Source organism: Caloenas nicobarica, chromosome 2, assembly GCF_036013445.1.
Source record: "Caloenas nicobarica isolate bCalNic1 chromosome 2, bCalNic1.hap1, whole genome shotgun sequence".
Lineage (NCBI taxonomy): Eukaryota > Metazoa > Chordata > Aves > Columbiformes > Columbidae > Caloenas > Caloenas nicobarica.
This window is the reverse complement of record NC_088246.1, coordinates 97,666,555-97,685,851: the sequence shown is the minus strand read 5'-3', so window position 1 is coordinate 97,685,851 and position 19,297 is coordinate 97,666,555. Positions and strand designations below refer to the sequence as shown.

General features: G+C 41.1%; 1 protein-coding gene across 1 annotated transcript in view; it reads left to right on the top strand.

The window, feature by feature from the left end:
• Positions 1-992: 992 nt before the first annotated feature.
• TERT (telomerase reverse transcriptase) overlaps positions 993-19,297 on the top strand; it is a 33,283-nt gene continuing 14,978 nt past the window's right edge. The window contains exons 1-8 of the mRNA XM_065628138.1: positions 993-1,220; positions 2,307-4,212; positions 6,960-7,155; positions 10,817-11,006; positions 14,806-14,988; positions 16,171-16,332; positions 16,708-16,803; positions 18,799-18,884. Of these exons, the coding sequence (XP_065484210.1) occupies positions 993-1,220; positions 2,307-4,212; positions 6,960-7,155; positions 10,817-11,006; positions 14,806-14,988; positions 16,171-16,332; positions 16,708-16,803; positions 18,799-18,884 (3,047 nt within the window). The remainder of the gene's footprint in view (positions 1,221-2,306; positions 4,213-6,959; positions 7,156-10,816; positions 11,007-14,805; positions 14,989-16,170; positions 16,333-16,707; positions 16,804-18,798; positions 18,885-19,297) is intronic.

Genomic DNA, 19,297 nt, shown 5'->3' with positions numbered 1-19,297 from the left:
CGAAGTCGCACCTGAGCTCCCAGGCAGAGGTGACACAAGGGGGACGCGGGCGCTGGTCAGTTCGGCCCTGCTGGAAGATCGCTGGGCCTGCTGAGCCCGCCTGTATTTCAAGGCTTCAGGCCGGCGCAGCCTCCCGCTCTTCCTCACAGCAAAGCAAGAATTTCAGACACGGTGATAAGGTGCCTAGAGTTCCTCACAGGCCTATGTTATCTAACACAGAGGTTCTACTCATCAAGCACACAAGGCCAGTAAAACAATTAGTGTGATGTATGTGCTTTTTCTACAGACAGGTGCAAGTCACTTGGGCGTATTTACATTTAACCAACCCGCTTGCCAAATCTTCTGCTACATTCCCATACAGACGGGCACCTTCCTGGTTTCTTCCAGAAGACATCTACCTTAACAATCTAGCAAGGCTCACTTAGAAACTTCTTCCAACACCTTAAAAACTTTCTTCAACACCTTTCCTGACTGTAGTTCACACCGCCCCAAGCCTCCTGCAACCACACAGCACGAATCCCCCGCCGGCCAAGGTGTCTGAAAACCAACGCCCGGCTGTCCGGCCGGAAGCCGTGCGGCGCACCGCTGGCGGCCACTGCCGCTTCCCCGCCCCGCAGAGCCCCCGGGCCGGGCCGGGCCCGCGGCCTCGCCACACGGCGCGGGCGGAGGAAGGAGCCCCGGAGCTGGACAGCGGCCTCCCGCCCCGCCCCGGCCCGCCCCGGCCCGCCCCGGCCACCGCCCCTCGCGGCCACGCTGCGGTACGGCGGCACCCGGGCACGGCAGCTGCGGGGAGGTTTTGCGAGGGCGTTCTCTTCACACTCCCCCACCCCACCCCCCCCCTTTTTTTTTTTTTTTTTAATTAATACTTTAAATTACTTAAACCAGCCGCCCTCCCCCGCACACCCGCCGGCGGCTGCGGGGCGTAGCGGAGCGCAGCGGTGCGGGCGGGGGCGCGGGGCTGCCCCAGGTGGCGGCGGCTCCCGCTGCACAACATGGCGGGCGCGGAGCCCTTCGCGGCGGTGCTGGCCGCCCTGCGCGGCTGCTACGCCGAGGTCGCCCCGCTGGAGACCTTCATCCGGCGGCTGCGAGAGAGCGGCGCCGGGGAAGCCGAGGTGCTGCGGGGCGACGACGCCCCCTGCTACCGGACCTTCGTGGGGCAGTGCGTGGTGTGCGTCCCCCGCGGGGCCCGCGCCATCCCCCGGCCCTTCACCTTCCAGCAGGTAGGAGCGATGCGCCGCTCGCACCTGCGCCGGGCCCGGGGCGGGCGCGGCAGCGCGGCCCCTGCGGAGGAGCGAGCCCTGCCGGGGGCCCGGGTGAGACCCCGCCCGGGGTGGCGGCGGGCGGCGCGGACGCTCAGGGCCGCTGCCCGCCCTTGGGGGCCGCGGGGCGCTCCCCGCCCGCCGTGCCTGCGCCGCCGCCCTTCGCCCCTCGTGGCCGCCGCCGGCCGGGCCTCCCCGCTGGGCTTCCGCTGCCCCCTCCGGCCTCCGCGGCCGTGGGCTCTGGCCAGCGGGGAGCGGTGGGGGAGCATCCCCGGCTCCCCTCTGCCGGGGGTGGGCGGTTGGAGAACGCAGCAGGTCTGCGCGCCCGGGGGTTCCCCGGCTCTCTGCGTGCGCTACGGGGAAGGAGCGAGCAAACCAAATGTGGCCGGGGAGCAACGGGAAATGAAAAGTGTCACTTTCCCACTCTTGAGAGGGCAGAGGAGAGGGGGGAAAACCCACTTGCAGGTCGGTGTTTGAGCAGCATGAACTTCTCAGAGGGGAAAGGCTGCTTTTCTCTCGGGTACCGCATGCGTGAGCAGAACTGCGCTACGGTAGGAAACAAACTTTGCAAGCTTGTTGAGCGGGTTTTAGAATTGTGAACCGAGTTGTTTAGTTGAACTTTAGGCAAAAGGAAATGGAGGCCTCAAGAATATCAGCGTTAGTTCCCTGGAGGTTGGAGCCTGCATGAGCACGTATCTACGGGCAGAGTGACCTGGAGGCCTTGGAGGCCGGGCTGCTGAGGGAGCCAAGGGGAACACTGTAGGGTGTTTCCTGGGCATGAAAACCAGGATCAAAAGGCAAGACATTAAAAAGACTTCCTTAAAGTCGTAGGCCCCGTGTGGCTGCATGTAAACATCTTGTAGTAGACTTGAAAATCGTTCCTTTTGGGTATGGCGCTGGCGAATTATTAATATTTCTCTGAAGGGGTTTAATTTAAAGTGAATGTCTAGGACCGTGTCTCTTTCATCTCCATTTATTCAAAGTGTATATTGTAGTTCATGGAAGAGTCGGTAATAAAAGCTTTTTCTTTTTTCTTTCTTTCTTTAGTTATCTAGTCAGAGTGAAGTCATCACAAGAGTCGTTCAGAGACTGTGTGAAAAGAGAAAGAAGAATGTCCTTGCGTATGGATACTCCTTATTGGACGAAAACAGTGCTGATTTCCATATCATGCCGTCTTCAAATATATACAGCTACCTACCCAATACTGCAACGGAGACTCTTCGTATGAGTGGCTTCTGGGAAACACTGCTGAGCAGGATAGGGGATGATGTGATGATGTATTTATTGGAACACTGTGCAATCTTTATGCTGGTCCCCCCTAGTAATTGTTACCAAGTCTGTGGGCAACCAGTTTATGAACTTACTTCACGTAATGTAGACTCATCCCCAGTGTTTGTTAAACAAAGATTTTCAAAGCCCAAACGTAGTAGCTTGCTTGACTATATGCAAAAACGGCTTATGTTTCACAGGCAGTATCTTTCAAAGTCGCATTGGTGGAAATGCAGACAAAGACTTGAAGCTAATGTCTCCAGCATGGGAAATAAAAAAAATAACAAGAAACAAAGCATAGTGTCCAGTTACCAGTATTCTGCAAAAACTGTTTCTAAAGCAAGCAAACAGATGAGAATGGTTACTGAACATGTGGAAAAACAGAGTAGCTCCAGTTTATATTTGTCAGCTACAGCACCATCCTTAAAAAGGAAGCTTAATAGGGAACAACTTGAAATTCCAGCTAAGAGAGCAAAAGTAGAGGAGAAAGTAAGAGACGAAAAGGCTTGTAGTATCACTCCTGATGTAAACCAAACTAGTTCCAAGAGATACAGAACTGAGTATGTAGAATCACATTCTGTAAGTCTCATTAAAAAAAAGCACATGTCTCAAAGAAGTAACAGTGATATGTCTGGTCCTTCTTTAGTTCACAGTTCTTGTGATGGGAAGAAGTTTGTGGCAGGAGAAAGCTCTTTTCTGCGAGGAGTTTGGAGTAACAAACCTTTAAAGTCCAGGAATGAAATGCAAGCAGAACCTTATAGGAAAGGAGTAGAGATGCACACGTATAAATCTCAGTTGGATTCTGTACAAATCAACCCCCTGGAGGGTATTTCTTCAGAATGCAGAAGGCAGGAAAGTCCCCTAGCTCATTTAGCAAAGAAGTTACCAAATAGGCTCTTGCGTTCTGCAGTGTACGTTGACAGGAAGCTTCTTCTGTATTCTCGCAGGAGTTTCCAAGAATGCTTTCCTAAATCGTTTTTACTGAATCGCTTGCAGGGCTGTCAGGCAGGTGGAAGACGGCTTATAGAAACGATATTCTTAAGGCAAAATCTGTTGGAGCAAAAGCACAGCCAAAATCTGCCACATCACAACTGGAGAAAGAAGAGGTTGCCCAAACGCTACTGGCAAATGAGACATACATTTCAGAAGCTGTTAACGAATCATGGAAAGTGCCCTTACTTAGTTCTTTTGAAAAAAAATTGCCCTGTCTGGATATCTGAAACCAGTGTGAGAAAAGCCGAGTTGCCTCATCGGGCAGCCTTGCCTGGGGAAGCAGAGGTTCGCGAGGAAGCAGAACAGTTTGGGAAAGAGCCTGTTAAGCATGTGACAAGCAGCAGATGCGAATCTGGTCGCACTGATGTGACAGACAACTTACGCGCTCCTCTTGCAAAATCTGTGGGCGGGGAGTCGCGGAGTGGGGAGCAAAACCTGGGAGAGGTGTGTGATTCAGCCCTCGGGGAGCTCCTCAAGCAGCACAGCAGCCACTGGCAGGTGTACATCTTTGTGAGGGAGTGCCTGGAGCGGGTCATCCCCGCTGAGCTTTGGGGCTCAAACCGTAACAAGTGCCGGTTCTTAAAAAATGTGAAAGCATTCATTTCCATGGGGAAGTTTGCTAAGCTTTCGTTGCGGGAGTTGATGTGGAAGATGAGAGTGAATGACTGCATGTGGCTTCGTCTAGTCAAAGGTACTTCTTATTTTAAAGAGCTAAGTGCTGGGGGTGTCAGGTGATCTTTAAGGTGGGAAGGGGAAGGTATTGAATCTGGTTTTTGAGTCATCGGGTTCATTGGTGATAACCGTAGCCAAGACAGCTAACCTAGTAGTGTTTGTAATTGATGGTGGAAGAACACTTAAGCCTGTCTTCCTTCCAGAACTTCAGGTTTCACTGTTTTCATTCACCGTTTTGTGTTTAATGGGATGACATTTTCACAAACATGAATTCAGAACCTGGGCCTTTCAACAAAACTCTTTCTACCCCTACCCTCCAAATGGCAGTAACTGAAAATTCATTGAAGTATGACCTGGGTATGTAAGGAACGAGTGCAGTCTGTCTGCTGGTTGCCATAAGCCCTCAGAAAGAACTAAAAGCAAATCAAGACATTTGTAGTGGCATGTGCTCCTCTGCTATGGGAGTGAACCTTCTTCACACAGTGTGGTTTTTTTTCTTCCCTTCACATCAACCCTGTGAGAAAGATGTGAGTATGAGACCCATGCAACCCAGGGGTTGCCCACCATTTGTCCCCTTTGTAGAGCCCTTCTCTAGGAACGAGACACCCAGACTGAGCCCTACTTCAGGCTGGGGAGTTGGTGGTGCAGAGGTCCCCAGAACCTGCACCAGGTCCCTGGCCAAAAGCTGTTGTGAGGGCATCAGCTGATTGCTCCAAATTCTATACGAATCCCTTCTGTTTAGTCCTCTTTTCAGATGATGACAGATAAATCTTCCTTCCCTAAAGAAGTCTTTCTTCAGATGCCATCCTAGGACTTAAATCTAGGCTGAAGCTGTGTTTCTGTGGTAGATTGCTTTAGGATCTAATGCATATTGCCATTTTTCTGTGCTTTGTACTCCATCTGTACAATGTGGATTGCATTTCCTTAACTATTGTGTTTGCAGTGTTTATTCTTACCTGGTAATGTGCTTGCATCCTACAGTAATGTGACCTGAGAATTGTATTGCTTTTTAAAAGGCGTGATTAGATTCTGAAATTACTACAGGTTCTTTGTAAGGTAGGAGGAAAATAAAGTCTGATGTTTGAGAACTGATATCAAAAGTAGGGGAGGTTACACTTCCATAAGAAACTGTTAATTCTAGGAAATATGTTGGTTGTTTGTTCAGAAACTATGGCTCAAAGCCATGCTTTACAAAATGCTGAGAAGTTAAATATTTTAAAATGTTTTTATTGTAAAATATATGCTTGGTTCATAGTAACTTGGAAGATCTTATCTTAAAAAAATATAACACCATCTTATTCTCTGGCCTTATTCCAGGAAAAACACCACATAGGCTTGATTTTAATTTTTGTGAAACTACTCCCTTGTGCCTGTAGTTTAAACACACATTTAATTGCTTTGCCGCACTGTAGGTGGGTGGGTTTTTTTTTCTCCAAAAGTGGTAGTAGTGATTTCTTGTCAGTTCCCCAAATTGTAGTCATCATTTACATCTGCTGTCAGGAACTTAAAAAACAAATGATCTAGTTGCAGGACAACTACTCAACATCCTGATTTGTGTATTACAACTGCATATTGCAACTCTAAAATTAGAGAATTTTCTAACATTTCATTGTTTGGTTTGGTTTTGTTTGGGGTTGTGGGGTTTTTTTGTTTTTGTTTTGTGTGGGTTTTTTTTAATGGATGTTACCTGGCTTCTGTTGAAGTGAACACTGTTTTATCTCTTTACAGTAGTCTTTTCTTAGGTGCTGTAAATACATGAAAAAGTCTCCGCCCTGAAGCGCACAAAAACCAAACAGGGTAGAGAACTGGAAACTTATTTCCATTTTATAAGTTTCACTGTTAAGCCTCTGCTCTTTTGTGTCAAAATTAAGCTTTTTTTAACACGTTTGTGCCATAGTCATGATTTGTGCTATGCAGCTAGACTAATACTTCTGTATAATTTCTTTAAATTATCCTGTTGTATTTTGCTAAGTTCTGTTCTTAAATTTAATTAGAAAAAGTGTTATTGGAAGTTGGCAAATATTCAGTATTGTAGCACAGGGTTTTGTTCCCTACTCACCCATATTTAGGCATTGCTACAAGTCTGTGTTGCCTTAAATTTGACTGTAGCTAGGAATGCTCTGGGTTAATAATTTTTGAGCCATCTAAACATTTTAAGTGCTGCTGAACTTAGGGTGAATTTTTTGGTTTTTTTGGCTGCAGCAGAAAGTTTTATGCAGGATGTCTGAAATAAAGTGTAACCCTGAAATTAATTAATTTTCATGTAGTTGGGAAATCTGAATATCATTCTCATCCCCAAGTTAGCCCAGTTTAATTCTGTTATTTTTCCAGTATACCTAAATATTTTCATTCTTTTGCATAATTTTTTTAAAAAGTTTTATGTTGTAGTAGCCTTATTTCCATTTTACCTTTCCCTTCACAATAATCTTGCCATTATGCATTAAAGATCTTTCACAATCAACGTTGGGGGAAGAAAGTTAAGTCTTTGGGCTACTAATGGCATGTTTTTGTATCCTGTATGTCAATTTGTCACACACATTAGTTTCCATGTTTGTGTTTTGAGCTTGAGTCAATCATACTATTTAATGCCAGTGAAAATTTGGAGTGGCAGCTGTGGAATTGCTTGCATTTGCTTTTTTTCTTTCAATTAACCTCAAGCTAAGAAAAGAGTGTTATGTGTGGGATTTTTTTGTTTGTATGTTTTGTTTCTTTACTGATACAAATAGCTGATATTTACTGCAACTACCTTTGAATTGTTTGTTGAAGGTGATCACTTTGTTCCTGCCTATGAACATTGTTTCCGTGAAGAACTTTTGGCTAAATTCCTATACTGGCTGATGGATACCTATGTCGTTGAGTTGCTCAGATCATTTTTCTATATCACCGAGACCATGTTCCAGAAAAACATGCTTTTCTACTACCGCAAGTTTATCTGGGGCAAGTTACAGAACATTGGAATTAGGTAACATTAGAAAACTAATCAAACATTCATGGAATATGTGGAAATCTCATGGATAATCTCAGTTATCGTTCTGCTTTCATTTATTGCCCATTTATGCTCCTTTTGTTTTCTTAATTTCCCCAAAGAAAATTCAGTTTGTGATTGTAGTATGCACAGCTTGTAAATTCAGAAATCTTTTGTGTGAGAAAACAGATTCAAATTTAGAATTATGTGGCAGGAGAAGAGAAACCTTTGCAATAGTAAAATCCATTATGAAGAGCATTTTGGTTTGATAAGTCAGTTTTTTACACCTTTTAATGATGAGTAAAGCATAGCGACAGAATCCCAAAGTAGCTTTGGGAAAATTAATTTTAAAAATACTCAGTTTGCTTCTACTACTTTAATTAAAAACAAAACAAATAACCAGCCCAAAACAGAAATCCAAATAAATCCAAATAAAACCTCTGCTGAAATGCTATTTTTGATGGTTGAGGAATTTACAAGCTGCAGCTTCTTTTTTAGTGTGGCTGTGGAATTCCATGCTTCTATTTTGGTCTTAAAAATGCATGCATATATTTTAGTTAGGGCATTATTTAAGGTCACATTTTAAGCAATTAAGTGAGAAAATAGGAAAGGTCGGAAGGCAATTTTAGTGAAGAGTATTGTGCATATATCTCTATCGTTCACATCTTTTCATTATATATTATTGGTATCCAAGAGTGCCCTGGAACTGTGCAAAATGATCATACTCAATGTCTTGTGCTTTAATGTCTGTTTTATATGGTGAACATTATGCTTTCACAGTGGTCTGTTGGTCTACAATGTTATATGTGTGATTTTTCCCTTCTCGCCCCGTCACTCTCTGATTTCAACATTGATATCTCTATTGCAGCTCTTCTGCATATGAATTTGCATTTAATGGGGCCTTGATTTTGTTTGCAGTTGTGGCACAGAATATGCAATTTAAATAGTAGCAGAATATAATTTTCAGTCCTACGTATTCCGCTTGTCTGCAAACTAACAGCCTTAGCATTGCAATTAGTGCTTTATGTAGTTTTAATGTACTTCAAAGGCTACATTTTGGCGTAAAGTATCATCAAGTACTAAGTTTTACATAGATATAATGCTGCTTTTAGTGGGGTATGTGATTATAAGAAAATCAATATTTTTTTATTTTAGCCCTTTTATCCCTATTCCCGGTTTCCCAGGAGAACCCAAGGTGTAAGAGCAAGGTCATTGGCCATTTCAAGACTCTCCAGGCACTGTTCCCTCTTACCCAGGCACCTTTTTCAGTCACTGTTGGTGAACCGCTGCGAAAGGCGGTTGTTTCCATCTTCCCTGGAGGAAGAGTATGTGGTGGCCTCAGTTGTTGCCCTAATGGCTGTTCTGTGGCTGTCCTGGTGCTTCCTCCCCTTCAGCTGGAGCTGCTAGTGGTGATTGCTGTGAGCTGGCTCCTGGGACGGTGTTCACAGCCAAGCGTAGCCACTGATGCCTTTCCAGTTCTTTCACATCCTCCATTGGGAGGAAGACGATGGATGAAACAGGCTCGACTGAGTGGATCTGGACTTTATTAATGAGCTTGCCTTTGCACTGCATTGGCATTAGGGAGTAAATCTCCATCCTGATGGGTTGTCTATATCAGTAGATCTTACTGTGCAGAATCTAACCCAAGGGTAGAGGCCACAGTTCTGGGAAGGGGACCTGACTCTAGATGTCTGTCTTGCTCTATGAGTGGAGGTTAGAGCATGCTGGGCTTTTTGTACACAGTCAACTTTCTGTTCATTTTTTAAGGTATACAAAACTTCATCCCCCAAGTTAAAAATAGTACTTATTAAGAAAAAAATCAGTATTTAACGACACAGTTGGTTCAAGTTCTGTGGCCCACGGAATACAAAGTTATGTTTTAAAAGTAATGTACCTAGTGTTCTGGTGGCAGCACCTGCTTTTGTAAGGACTGCACACTCACTGCCCTTGCCATACACAACAGCTACTGAGGATTGAAAATGCTGCAGAAATTCTTAATCTTCCCCTGTTGGATTGTGGTGTGATGTCAAAAAACAGCAGGACCATCCCCTCAACTTCCTCCAAGTTCCAGCTTGTAACAGCGCTGTGAGTGTACAAATGAGAGTAGGGAGGTTCAGTGGCCTCTTAGCGCTGCTATAAATGCCATGAAATAAGCAATGAATGTTGCTGCAGGCAAAATGTCATCCACTTCAACAGCAGACCACAGCTAGTAATGATGAAGATCTGCCAATAATTGGCCTTTGCCTTCACTTTCAGAGGAGGTCATATTTTTTTACGTTGTGTTGGTTGGTTATTTTATTTTTGTTTTTCCCTCAGTCTTAAATGTGAACTGTGAAGCGATGGAGATTTGATTGTTCGCTTGTTTCTGTTGAACTGAAGTTCTTTGTTTTATGTTCATGACCTAGCTAATACTGTAGTACATGATGAAGTTTTACAGGTCCAGGAAATAATTTAAGTCATAATAAATAATAGGGATCTCTAGATGTGGAAAAGTGATCTCCTGTTCATTCTGCTTTACTTCGGACTACAGTTGTCCCAAGAATTTAATTCCAAAGTTTGAATATAAATCCTCAGAATACTTGCTCAGTAATAGCTCAACTTGCCAGCCGTGGGTGCCCTTGTACCTTCTGGGTGTCGCGCATTGTGTCACCTGGATGCCGACAGTCCCAAGTAGCTGGATCATTAGCTTGTATGAGAGTTGTGTTGGCTTACAGGAGAGAATTATTTGTGTGCCTCTCTTACCTGCATGCTTGGCTTCTCAGGTGTCTCCTAGAGCATGCTTGCCAGGTTTCCACCATCCGTCCTCTGCCTTTTGTGATAGTGTGGCCCCTTTTTGCTAAACCAGCCTGATGGTTGGTATGGAATGAGAAAAACCTGCACGCAAATTTAAATTTGCATCCCCCCTTCTTCAGGGATTTGAATTTTCCTGCTTCACTTCACAGGGGAGTATCCTAACCAATAGCCTGTCAAGCTTTTTGAATGGCACATTTTGTCCTTTGAACAAAACAAAGAGTGCAGGAGATTAATCCAGGTCTTTACCTTTCAAGTAGACTATTTTAGCAATACAGTCTTAAGTAAAAACAAGGGCTTTTGCAACACCTCCTTTTCCCATGATTCGAACTGTTACTGGATACCTAAATGTCCTTATGTATCCTAGTATCTCAGTTCACTGTAGCTTTTACTAAGTAGTAGGTCTCCTAAATGTTGGGAGTAGAACAGCCCATTACAGTGTGTAAGTCCTTCCCTGGATCTTTCTTAACGTCGTTTTCAGAAGATTCTATTCAGCTTCGTTCATGTCTTTCAAACTTCTGAAACCATGAGAAATATCCATCTTCCTGTTGTCTTGCATAAAAAATATTTCATAATGTTCAAATGTACTGAATCTGTGGTTAAATTTTCAATTGTGTTAATTGTTTTTTTAAAAAAAATCTTAATTTTCATCAAGCAGAAATATATATTCCCTTATTATTTCATTACATTGCCATTAAGATATTGTGTAATTGTTCTGAAATTCAGGTTTCCATGTAACTTTCTGCAGAGGTTGGTATTTGTAATTGTCGTCTTAGAAAAATCTTTGGCTTTGGTTATCATAAAGATACTAAATGTTTTAACTCACTGCCTTTCCTATTGCTTACACTGAATGTATTTGTATTTTTAGAAACCATTTTGCCCAAGTACATCTACGTGCTATATCTTCAGAGGAGATTGAAGCTGTCCGTCAAAAAAAGTACATTCTTGTGGCATCAAAGCTCCGGTTCATTCCCAAAGCGAACGGGTTAAGACCCATAGTAAAAGTGAGCGGTGTTGTTGAAGCACGAACATTCAGCAGGGAAAGCAGAGAAAAGAAGGTTTTTATTTCCCTTATTGTTTTCTGTGGGCTTGATGTAGGCAGCTAATAAAGTGAGGGGTTTTTTTATGTTTTATGAAACTAGTTTTAACATGGTGAACTCAAACATTCAAATCAGAGTGACTGAATGGGTCTGCCTATTGCAGCTCAGCTTCTCCCTTCCCAGTGCTTAATTACTATTGGCCTCCAGTTCCAGAATCACATACTTCTGTTTGCAAGCCTGTCCTAAGGAAATGAGTCTAACAGAATGCCATGGCCTGTCAGGTGACCATGTTTTCTTTCTCTTCTCTTTCCATCCCTTTCTCTCAGGCTTGCTCACTGTGTCTGGTTGTGGTAGGCATTGGCCATCTATAGGAGCAGAAGGATGGAAATCTTGAAGATACTCAGTGTTCTGAACTAAAATGTTGTATTTGTTTGGCATGCCAGAGGGTGAGGGATGGATGAGTCCAGCCTGTTGGGATTTACCTGAATACTTGTTGTGCACGTTGATGGGATGGTTGGCTGTGCTGCCACATCAGCCCAGGGGGGTGAACAGAGATGAACTGAGTGTGTTACAGAAGGTCTAAGAAGGGTGAGGAAACTGGGTCAAGTGAAGTGGGGAGATAGGAAGGAAGCTGGGAACTACCGTAGTGTGGGAACAGAGACAGAACATGCAGTGCACAGAGTAATCTATTTAACAGACCAGTAAACCACAAGACATAGTGGGAACCTAGTTTCACTATCTTGCATGACTGCATTAATTCTTTTTCCTTAAGGCTGTGTCCCATTTAGTGCACAAGATTAAGTGTTCCCCAAACGGGTGAAAAGTCAGTGGCTTCTCAGTACTTACTGTTCAGGATGTGATCCCAGACCAGATGTACAGGGCATCAATTAAAAGCTATTCTGAAGTGTTATTTCTTAATAGTCTTTCTGTGACAGACTGTCAGATTCGAGAGTATGCACACAGTTAATTTGGAAATAGCTGCAGTGCTTTAAAGTTGCTGTTGCTCCTGTGATAGATCTGACATAAAGGATGACATAAACCTACTGAAGACAATGAAGGTTCAAAGTCAACCGTGGTAGCTGGTCAAGTGATTTGAGCTAACCTGTCTGCCTTGGAGCTGAGAGGGAATATCTGTGTCAACTGAAAAGTGGGAGCAATAGACTCCTGTTGGAGAGTGCTGATAAATAACTGAGGACTAAGTTCTTCAGCTTTTAGACAGACCTCCTCTGTCTCAACTAATCACAAAACATAGCTAATGATTTTCCTAAATCTGTGAAAGAGAAGGTGGTGGTAGTGTTACCACGAAGATGATTAAGGGAGTGGAGCATCTCCCTTATGAGGAAAGGCTGAGAGAGCTGGGTCTGTTTAGCTTGGAAAAGAGGAGACTGAGGGGTGACCTCATTAATGTTTGTAAATATATAAAGGGTGGGTGTCACGAGGATGGAGCCAGGCTCTTCTCGGTGACAACCAACAGTAAGACAAGGGGTAATGGGTTCAAGCTGGAACACAAGAGGTTCCACTTAAATTTGAGAAGAAACTTCTTCTCAGTGAGGGTGACAGAGCACTGGAACAGGCTGCCCAGGGAGGTTGTGGAGTCTCCTTCTCTGGAGATATTCAAAACCCGCCTGGACACCTTCCTGTGTAACCTCATCTGGGTGTTCCTGCTCTGGCAGGGGGATTGGACTAGATGATCTTTCGAGGTCCATTCCAATCCCTAACATTCTGTGTGATTCTGTGATTCTCAGATAGTAGACAGAGAAAAGGGTCTAGTGCAAAACGATCATCTTGTTCATCATTAGCTTCCAACCTAATGGAAGTGATGTAGTCTTCTCCTCCTGGCCCAAACGTACATGGCTCCTCATTTTGTTTCTGTCATGGCCGTTTATCTTGCACTCTGTTCCAGTCCTGTACCATATCCGGCTTGTCTCTGCTCTCCACTGTCCTCCTAGCCTTTAAATTGTAGAACGAAGATGATATTCCACTTGTTTCTTTCTGACTATATTACAATTTTGGAACTTGGAAGGCATTTTGGAGTTGTAGGGGTAGTCTTGCCCAGCTTCTGTAGCTCAACACTGGAATGTATCCAGATGAATTGCCAGAGAAAATCTCCCAAATATCCATCTTCTGATTCTTGGGCAACTCTCAAACTTTGCTGCAAAATACATGGTGGAATGAGTCCATTTCTGTGAATTCATCCTCAAATCAGTATAGATTGTGGTTTGTTTCAAAGGTTTTATGTATTTGCTTTACATCCTTTTTCCTTTGAATCATTTTTTGAATTAATTTGTTTTTAATGGGAAGCTCCAAGCACTGGGAGGCAGCAGAGTTCTAAAAGATCTGAGAGCTTATAGTCATTTACAGCATTCTGCAAAGATTCCAGTAGATCTTTAGGTTTTGCAAAAATGTTAATAGCTCTGTGCATTAGACCTGTTCTGGGGAATTAAGAGGCTTGAAGGAATTCCTTCTGACATGAAAATGAGCTACTGTGACTACTACTGTAACTCCAGGTGTCTCAGGTCTAGTTCAAACTATGTTTGAAACCAGTCTCAATTTTCTTTTATTGACTCCCTTGCTAACACCCATAGGACCATCAGCTTTGTGAAAAGGTGAAGGTGTGCTTTTTGTGAAAAAGCAACCATTTTGGGTTACGCTTATTAAGAAGGAAAGGAGGAACTTTTCTACTGATGATTACTTTGACCTTGCTGCTTCATTTTACCTTTGAGGTACATCTCTACCCTTTTGACTGTTTTTCTTGGGAACTTGGCCTAAATCAGAAAAGATACCACCGCAATAATTTCTGGAAAGCATCTTAGTTTTCGGAAATCTTTATTTTATAAGCTGGTCAAAAACATTTTGCAAGATCAGCCAATGAATGAACATAATTACTTACCTTATGTAAAACAGTGAAGTTGGATCAAGTTATTTTGGAGGCAGTGACAGTAGTACACTAAATATTTTTGGTGTGCTTTAATTCTGCCAGCCTTTCACTGAAACTTGTAATTGATTTTTTTTTTTCAGTGCGAAAACAAATGTTTTCAGATGAATTGGAATGCTTCCGTAATTACTAGTTTAAGTGTATTTATGTCATGATCACAATACTACCATTCAGAGTAAGAACCCTTTTATGTTCTGTGTGTACATTTTGGAGGATTTCTCTGAAGTTCTAAACTGATTCATAACTAGGCTACGTGTGCAGTTGGTTTATTTTCTTCAGTACTATGGCTTGCCCTTTCAATGTTCTTTTATTGCCAGATCTGTCAATATTTTTTTTTCCTTAAAGTGTTTACAGAGCTAATCAAACTGCACAACTTGACTGCCACTTTGGCGTGCTTTACTATTCCCATAGCTGAGAGTTAAATCTTTGCTAATGTACTTGCATTAAGTACCTCTAGAGGTTGGATTTAGCCTGAAGTCTCAGGGCGCATGTTCTTTTCACTCTTCTTGTTGCAGTCACGATCTCCAGCAGAGAGAATTAATGATATTTAAGAATTTACCTTCTAGTTGGTGGTACTTTTATTTGCTGGAGTCCATCTGTTTATCTTGTTAACTATTACACCTTGATTTCCAAGAATCAAGTAGAGAAAAAAAAATTCCATAGGGATTTAAATGTGCTAAAAAAAAAAAAATCTGAGGCCGTTTTGTCACTTCAAAGTACTTATTGCAGCTATAATCAAGCTTTCTGAAAACTGCAGTTGACCAAAATAATATAGTAAATATGCAAATTTAGTCTCATATTTCATCTAAATTCGAAATCTGTGTCACACAGAATTTAATATGTTTCAACATACTTTAAAGTGATTCTCTTTGATATCTTTAGATGCATCACTACAACACTCGACTGAAAAATCTATTTAGTGTGTTAAATTACGAACGGACTATGAACACCAGTTTTATCGGCTCTTCAGTGTTTGGGAAAGATGATATCTACAAGGCATGGAAGAAGTTTGTTACAAAGGTTCTTGAATCAGATGGTGAAATTCCTCATTTCTACTATGTAAAGGTATGTCTTTTTAATCATATATTCAAGCTAATTTTTAAAGTCAGCTTGGGCAAATACTTTTATAGCTGTAATAGCTGTGATCTGAGTCCATCATTATTTCTTTTTCAAAATAAATTTTTGTGCACGCCTAACACAGACTTTTGTTGTTTTTTTTCTGGGGGATGTCCCTGTAGTAGCACTTGCTTTACTTGTATATTTTTCTGTCCATCTTTCTGGCACGTAGCAGCTCTTGTTTCTGCACATGCACTGGATTTTTGCAGTTACATTTACTTGGGTATAAAAATGGGACAAAAATACAAACTCAAATATACTTTTAGGGCCATCTTCCAAAGGAAAACCAGGAAAAACTTGCTATGTGCATTTGGATAAATTCAGCATATTTTTAAAACTAGGTCACTTCTATCTCAGTATCATTAGTTTCTGTTGAAAATGAACACTTGAACTTCAGTGTCTCTCCAACAAGTTTCTTCTCCCACTGGAAAAAAATGATTGCTTGTTGTATCCTACTATATGAAGGGATTTCTTCTTAGCACTTTTGTTTTTCAGTTGTGTCTAGCAGGCAGGCTTTTCTGTTTGAGCTCAATTCGTAATTTTGAATTGGGGAGATTTATACAGATGTATGTAAATTACACAGATTTATGTGTATTATGGTGGGGCTTCTCTCCCGTGTTCTCTTATATCCTGTCCTGAAATTACTTTCAGTGATTATCTCATCTTTCAAGCCAAAGAACTGTGTCATTGGCAATAGTTCTCCTAAAACTTTTGCTTCTTCAGAAGGTTTTGAATTTTGATTATGACAACTGAAAGCAGAGTTAAGATTGCAATATGAGGTTTAGGATGAGGAAGGTTTCTTAAAATATTTAAACATGTAAAAATATCAGCAATAAACTTTATTTAAATGATTGAAGGTTCAGTGTTACAGTTGCAGATGGTATAATCTTCTGCTGGTAAGAACAATTGTGCTAAAACTGATTGTTTTGTTATCCCTGGTAAGGGGAAACTCAAATAAGCAAATAATTTTTGTTTTGTCACAAATTTGGTCTGAATGATGCAGTAATTTCACTCCTGTGTGGTCTGTCCTTCAGCCATGTTTATATACTGCAACAACACCTTTTTCATACTACCACAGTGTTTACAGTGATACTGATGACTATATAATGGAAGATATTTCTCTTCTTTCAGGCTGATGTATCCAGGGCTTATGATACCATTCCTCACAGTAAACTTGTGGAAGTGATTTCACAGATTTTAAAGCCAGAGAAAAGAACTGTCTACTGCATACGGCGATATGCTGTGATCATGATTACCACAAGTGGAAAAGCCAGGAGGTTCTATAGGAGACATGTATGACTTGCTGATTTCATCTGTTTACTGCTGTAGATATATTTCTGTCCAAGGAATATTTTTGTTTATAGCTTTTTTTAGTCACAATTTGAATTAGGCAATTACTTCATAAACCCTTTTTTTAAGCGTGTTGGATATTTTCTAGAGATAGCAAAGCTTCTCTTTACTTTTTACACTTTTTGCTCTTATGCTAGTAGGAGTAAAGATAAGTTATGAAAATAGAGATATGTGAGGGAGGTGTTTTTTTAACAATAGCACAATTGTTGGGTTAAAATGATGCAATAAGGCTGGCCCTTTGACATTCACTGAATAAAAGAGTCTTGTACTGAATTTTCTACTGCTTTTGTCATTTATTTCTTTACACTCGATATACAGGTTTCTACTTTTAAGGATTTTATGCCAGACATGAAGCAGTTTGTGTCCCATCTTCAGGAGAGTACCTCACTGCAAAATGCAATAATAGTTGAACAGGTAAGTATTGGAAGGCTTCTTTTCAACTGAAAAAGAAAGCTACATAAGAAGTGGAGGAAGATTGGGATTTTTAATTGAATGTACGTATTACATGGTGACACTACCTCTCTTCTAATTACCCAGCACCTTCCATAGAGACACTTCTGTCATCTCTTCTTTGGTGTTTATAATAGTGTTCAAGGCAAGAAATTTGACAAAGTGTCCTAGACTTTTCCCAGAGTTTCTCATTGTCGTCTCAAACTTCTGTTGTAACCAGTGTTTTCTTCTTCCTTTCCTAATTCCATTGTTTGTTGCAACAGTTCTCAAGTCAGAAATTAGCTATCAAGTAAAGAAGGGCTTCAATACTTACTATCTCCAAAATGTAAAGAAGAATGAGCAAAATGTATTCTAAGCTAAATGGCTAAGGAAATAGATGTGACATTTTGAATAGCAAACTGCACAGAATAGAAAACTGATGTTAAAAAAACAAATCTTATTTTAATGATTACCTGTCAAGGTTGATAAAAATAAACTCTTCCTTAGAAGAGTTAAAATGCAGCACAAAATAAGATTGGTTCTTGCACTTTTCATTTAAAGAGATTTCTCACTTTCAGTGAATTGAAGTATGGTTAAAAATTGTATGTATTTTAAATTTACTCCAACTAACGCTTTGTTACAAGAAGCAAGCATCTTTATGTTGTTTTAATTCTTATGCTGCAGAGAACTGTGCTAATTCCAAATAGTTCTTCTCAAGACTTCCTTCTGTGCAAGGAACATGACAGAGGAAGGCATAGAAGTAGGCTTTATGCTCAGTCAGATTCTTAATACATTTCATTGCTTGGCATCATAATGTTCCATAACAACCTACAAGATCCTGAGCATCAGATGACAAAACGGGTATTTTTTCTCGCAGGCTACTTCCTCTTTTATGTTTTTTTTCTAAACTTGCCAGTGGAAATTTTTGAAAAAGAGTAATTTATGCTTCTAACATACAAGTAAAATGATCTTGGATGTTTATGGACAAGGAGGCAGTAGAATATACAGTGTGGGTGATGCACAATTCAGGGTACCTACAAAGTGCAAAGGGCCTAATAAGTACATGGATGAAAATGTAAAGTAGCTGAATTTATGATGTGTACGTAGGTTTTGTTTTGTTCTTTTTTCCAGCAGACATCAGATTTGGATTACTATGCTAGATATTACATGAATGACAGCATTCTATTTCAAAATATTTTACGTTTGTGTGTGTGAGTGTCATTACTTTAAATTAAAAAAAAAAAAGGTATTCTGAGAAAAGTATCGTGTCAGCCTGGGTGTCTGTACCACAGGTGCATCATGTTAGTTTTTCACAGGAATAACCATGATCTCACATGGCTCTATCAAAAGCTGGGTGCATTTGTCTGATGTCCATCTATGCAAATAGGAAGTAATTTTGCTTTAGTTTCCATGAAGTCAGTGTCAAGGGGTTTTAAACCACTCCGAATTATTTTTTACACAATTTTTAATGCAAAAAGCTTCATAAAGATTGAGTGGACACTCTCGCATGGAATCATTTGGGATTTATGGCACAGAATAATTTGCAGCAGAACTGGCGAGTGTATCTATATTGGGGAATTATAAAGAACATGATAGTTGCAGAAATTGTCCTGTGGGATAGAAAGTGGCCAAAAGAGTGAGGTCTCATAAATTGTTACAATCCAATATCATATACCAACACTTGAAGTGATTTTACATGTTATATTTGACTATTTTCCCGTGTAGCACCAATCAAAACTGTTTTTCTCCTAAAGCAAAACAACAAAAAAAAAGTTCTGTTGGCTTGTTGAATGTGAGCAGCTTTTTAGTGTGTATGTTCAGATCTTGGTTTCAGGCATTTTGTTTCTTACCTTAGGGGTTTCAGCTACTACAGTCTAACTTTTCATAAAGGTTTCTGTGTATCTTTTAAGTTTATAATGTGTTTTTAGTTTCAGTACATTTCTAAAGTAAAAATCTTGTCTTGTTTTGTCCCATTTGTAGAGCTTAACTTTTAATGAGACAAGTTCCAGCCTGTTTAATTTTTTTCTTCAGATGATAAGTAACAACATCCTGGAGATTGGGAACAGGTAAAAAAGAAGTTAGTTTTTCTTTGTATAGTGTGTTTGAGTTTTTTGGTTGGTTGGTGTGGGGTGTTTTTGTTTTTCTTTTTCTGTTAAGCAGGATACTTTTAACTGGCTCAGGGCATTTTTTGCTAGCTGTCTTTTAAAGATTTTCGTTTCATGTTGAATTGAAATATGTTTATCAGTTTAAGCCTTATAAAAGCATGAAAAGTTTGGAATGAAATTTGTATTCAGATAGCATTTCTCTTTCCCACCTCATTGATGTTAACTATACACAGAATGCATTATTCTACAAATATATAACCTTCTTCATTTAAAACTGCAGATGTAGTTCAAAAGAAAAATACTTCAAAATGTTGGATCACAACCTTTTATGCTTCCCATAGTTGTGAACAAAATCTAACATCCAAGCAATTATG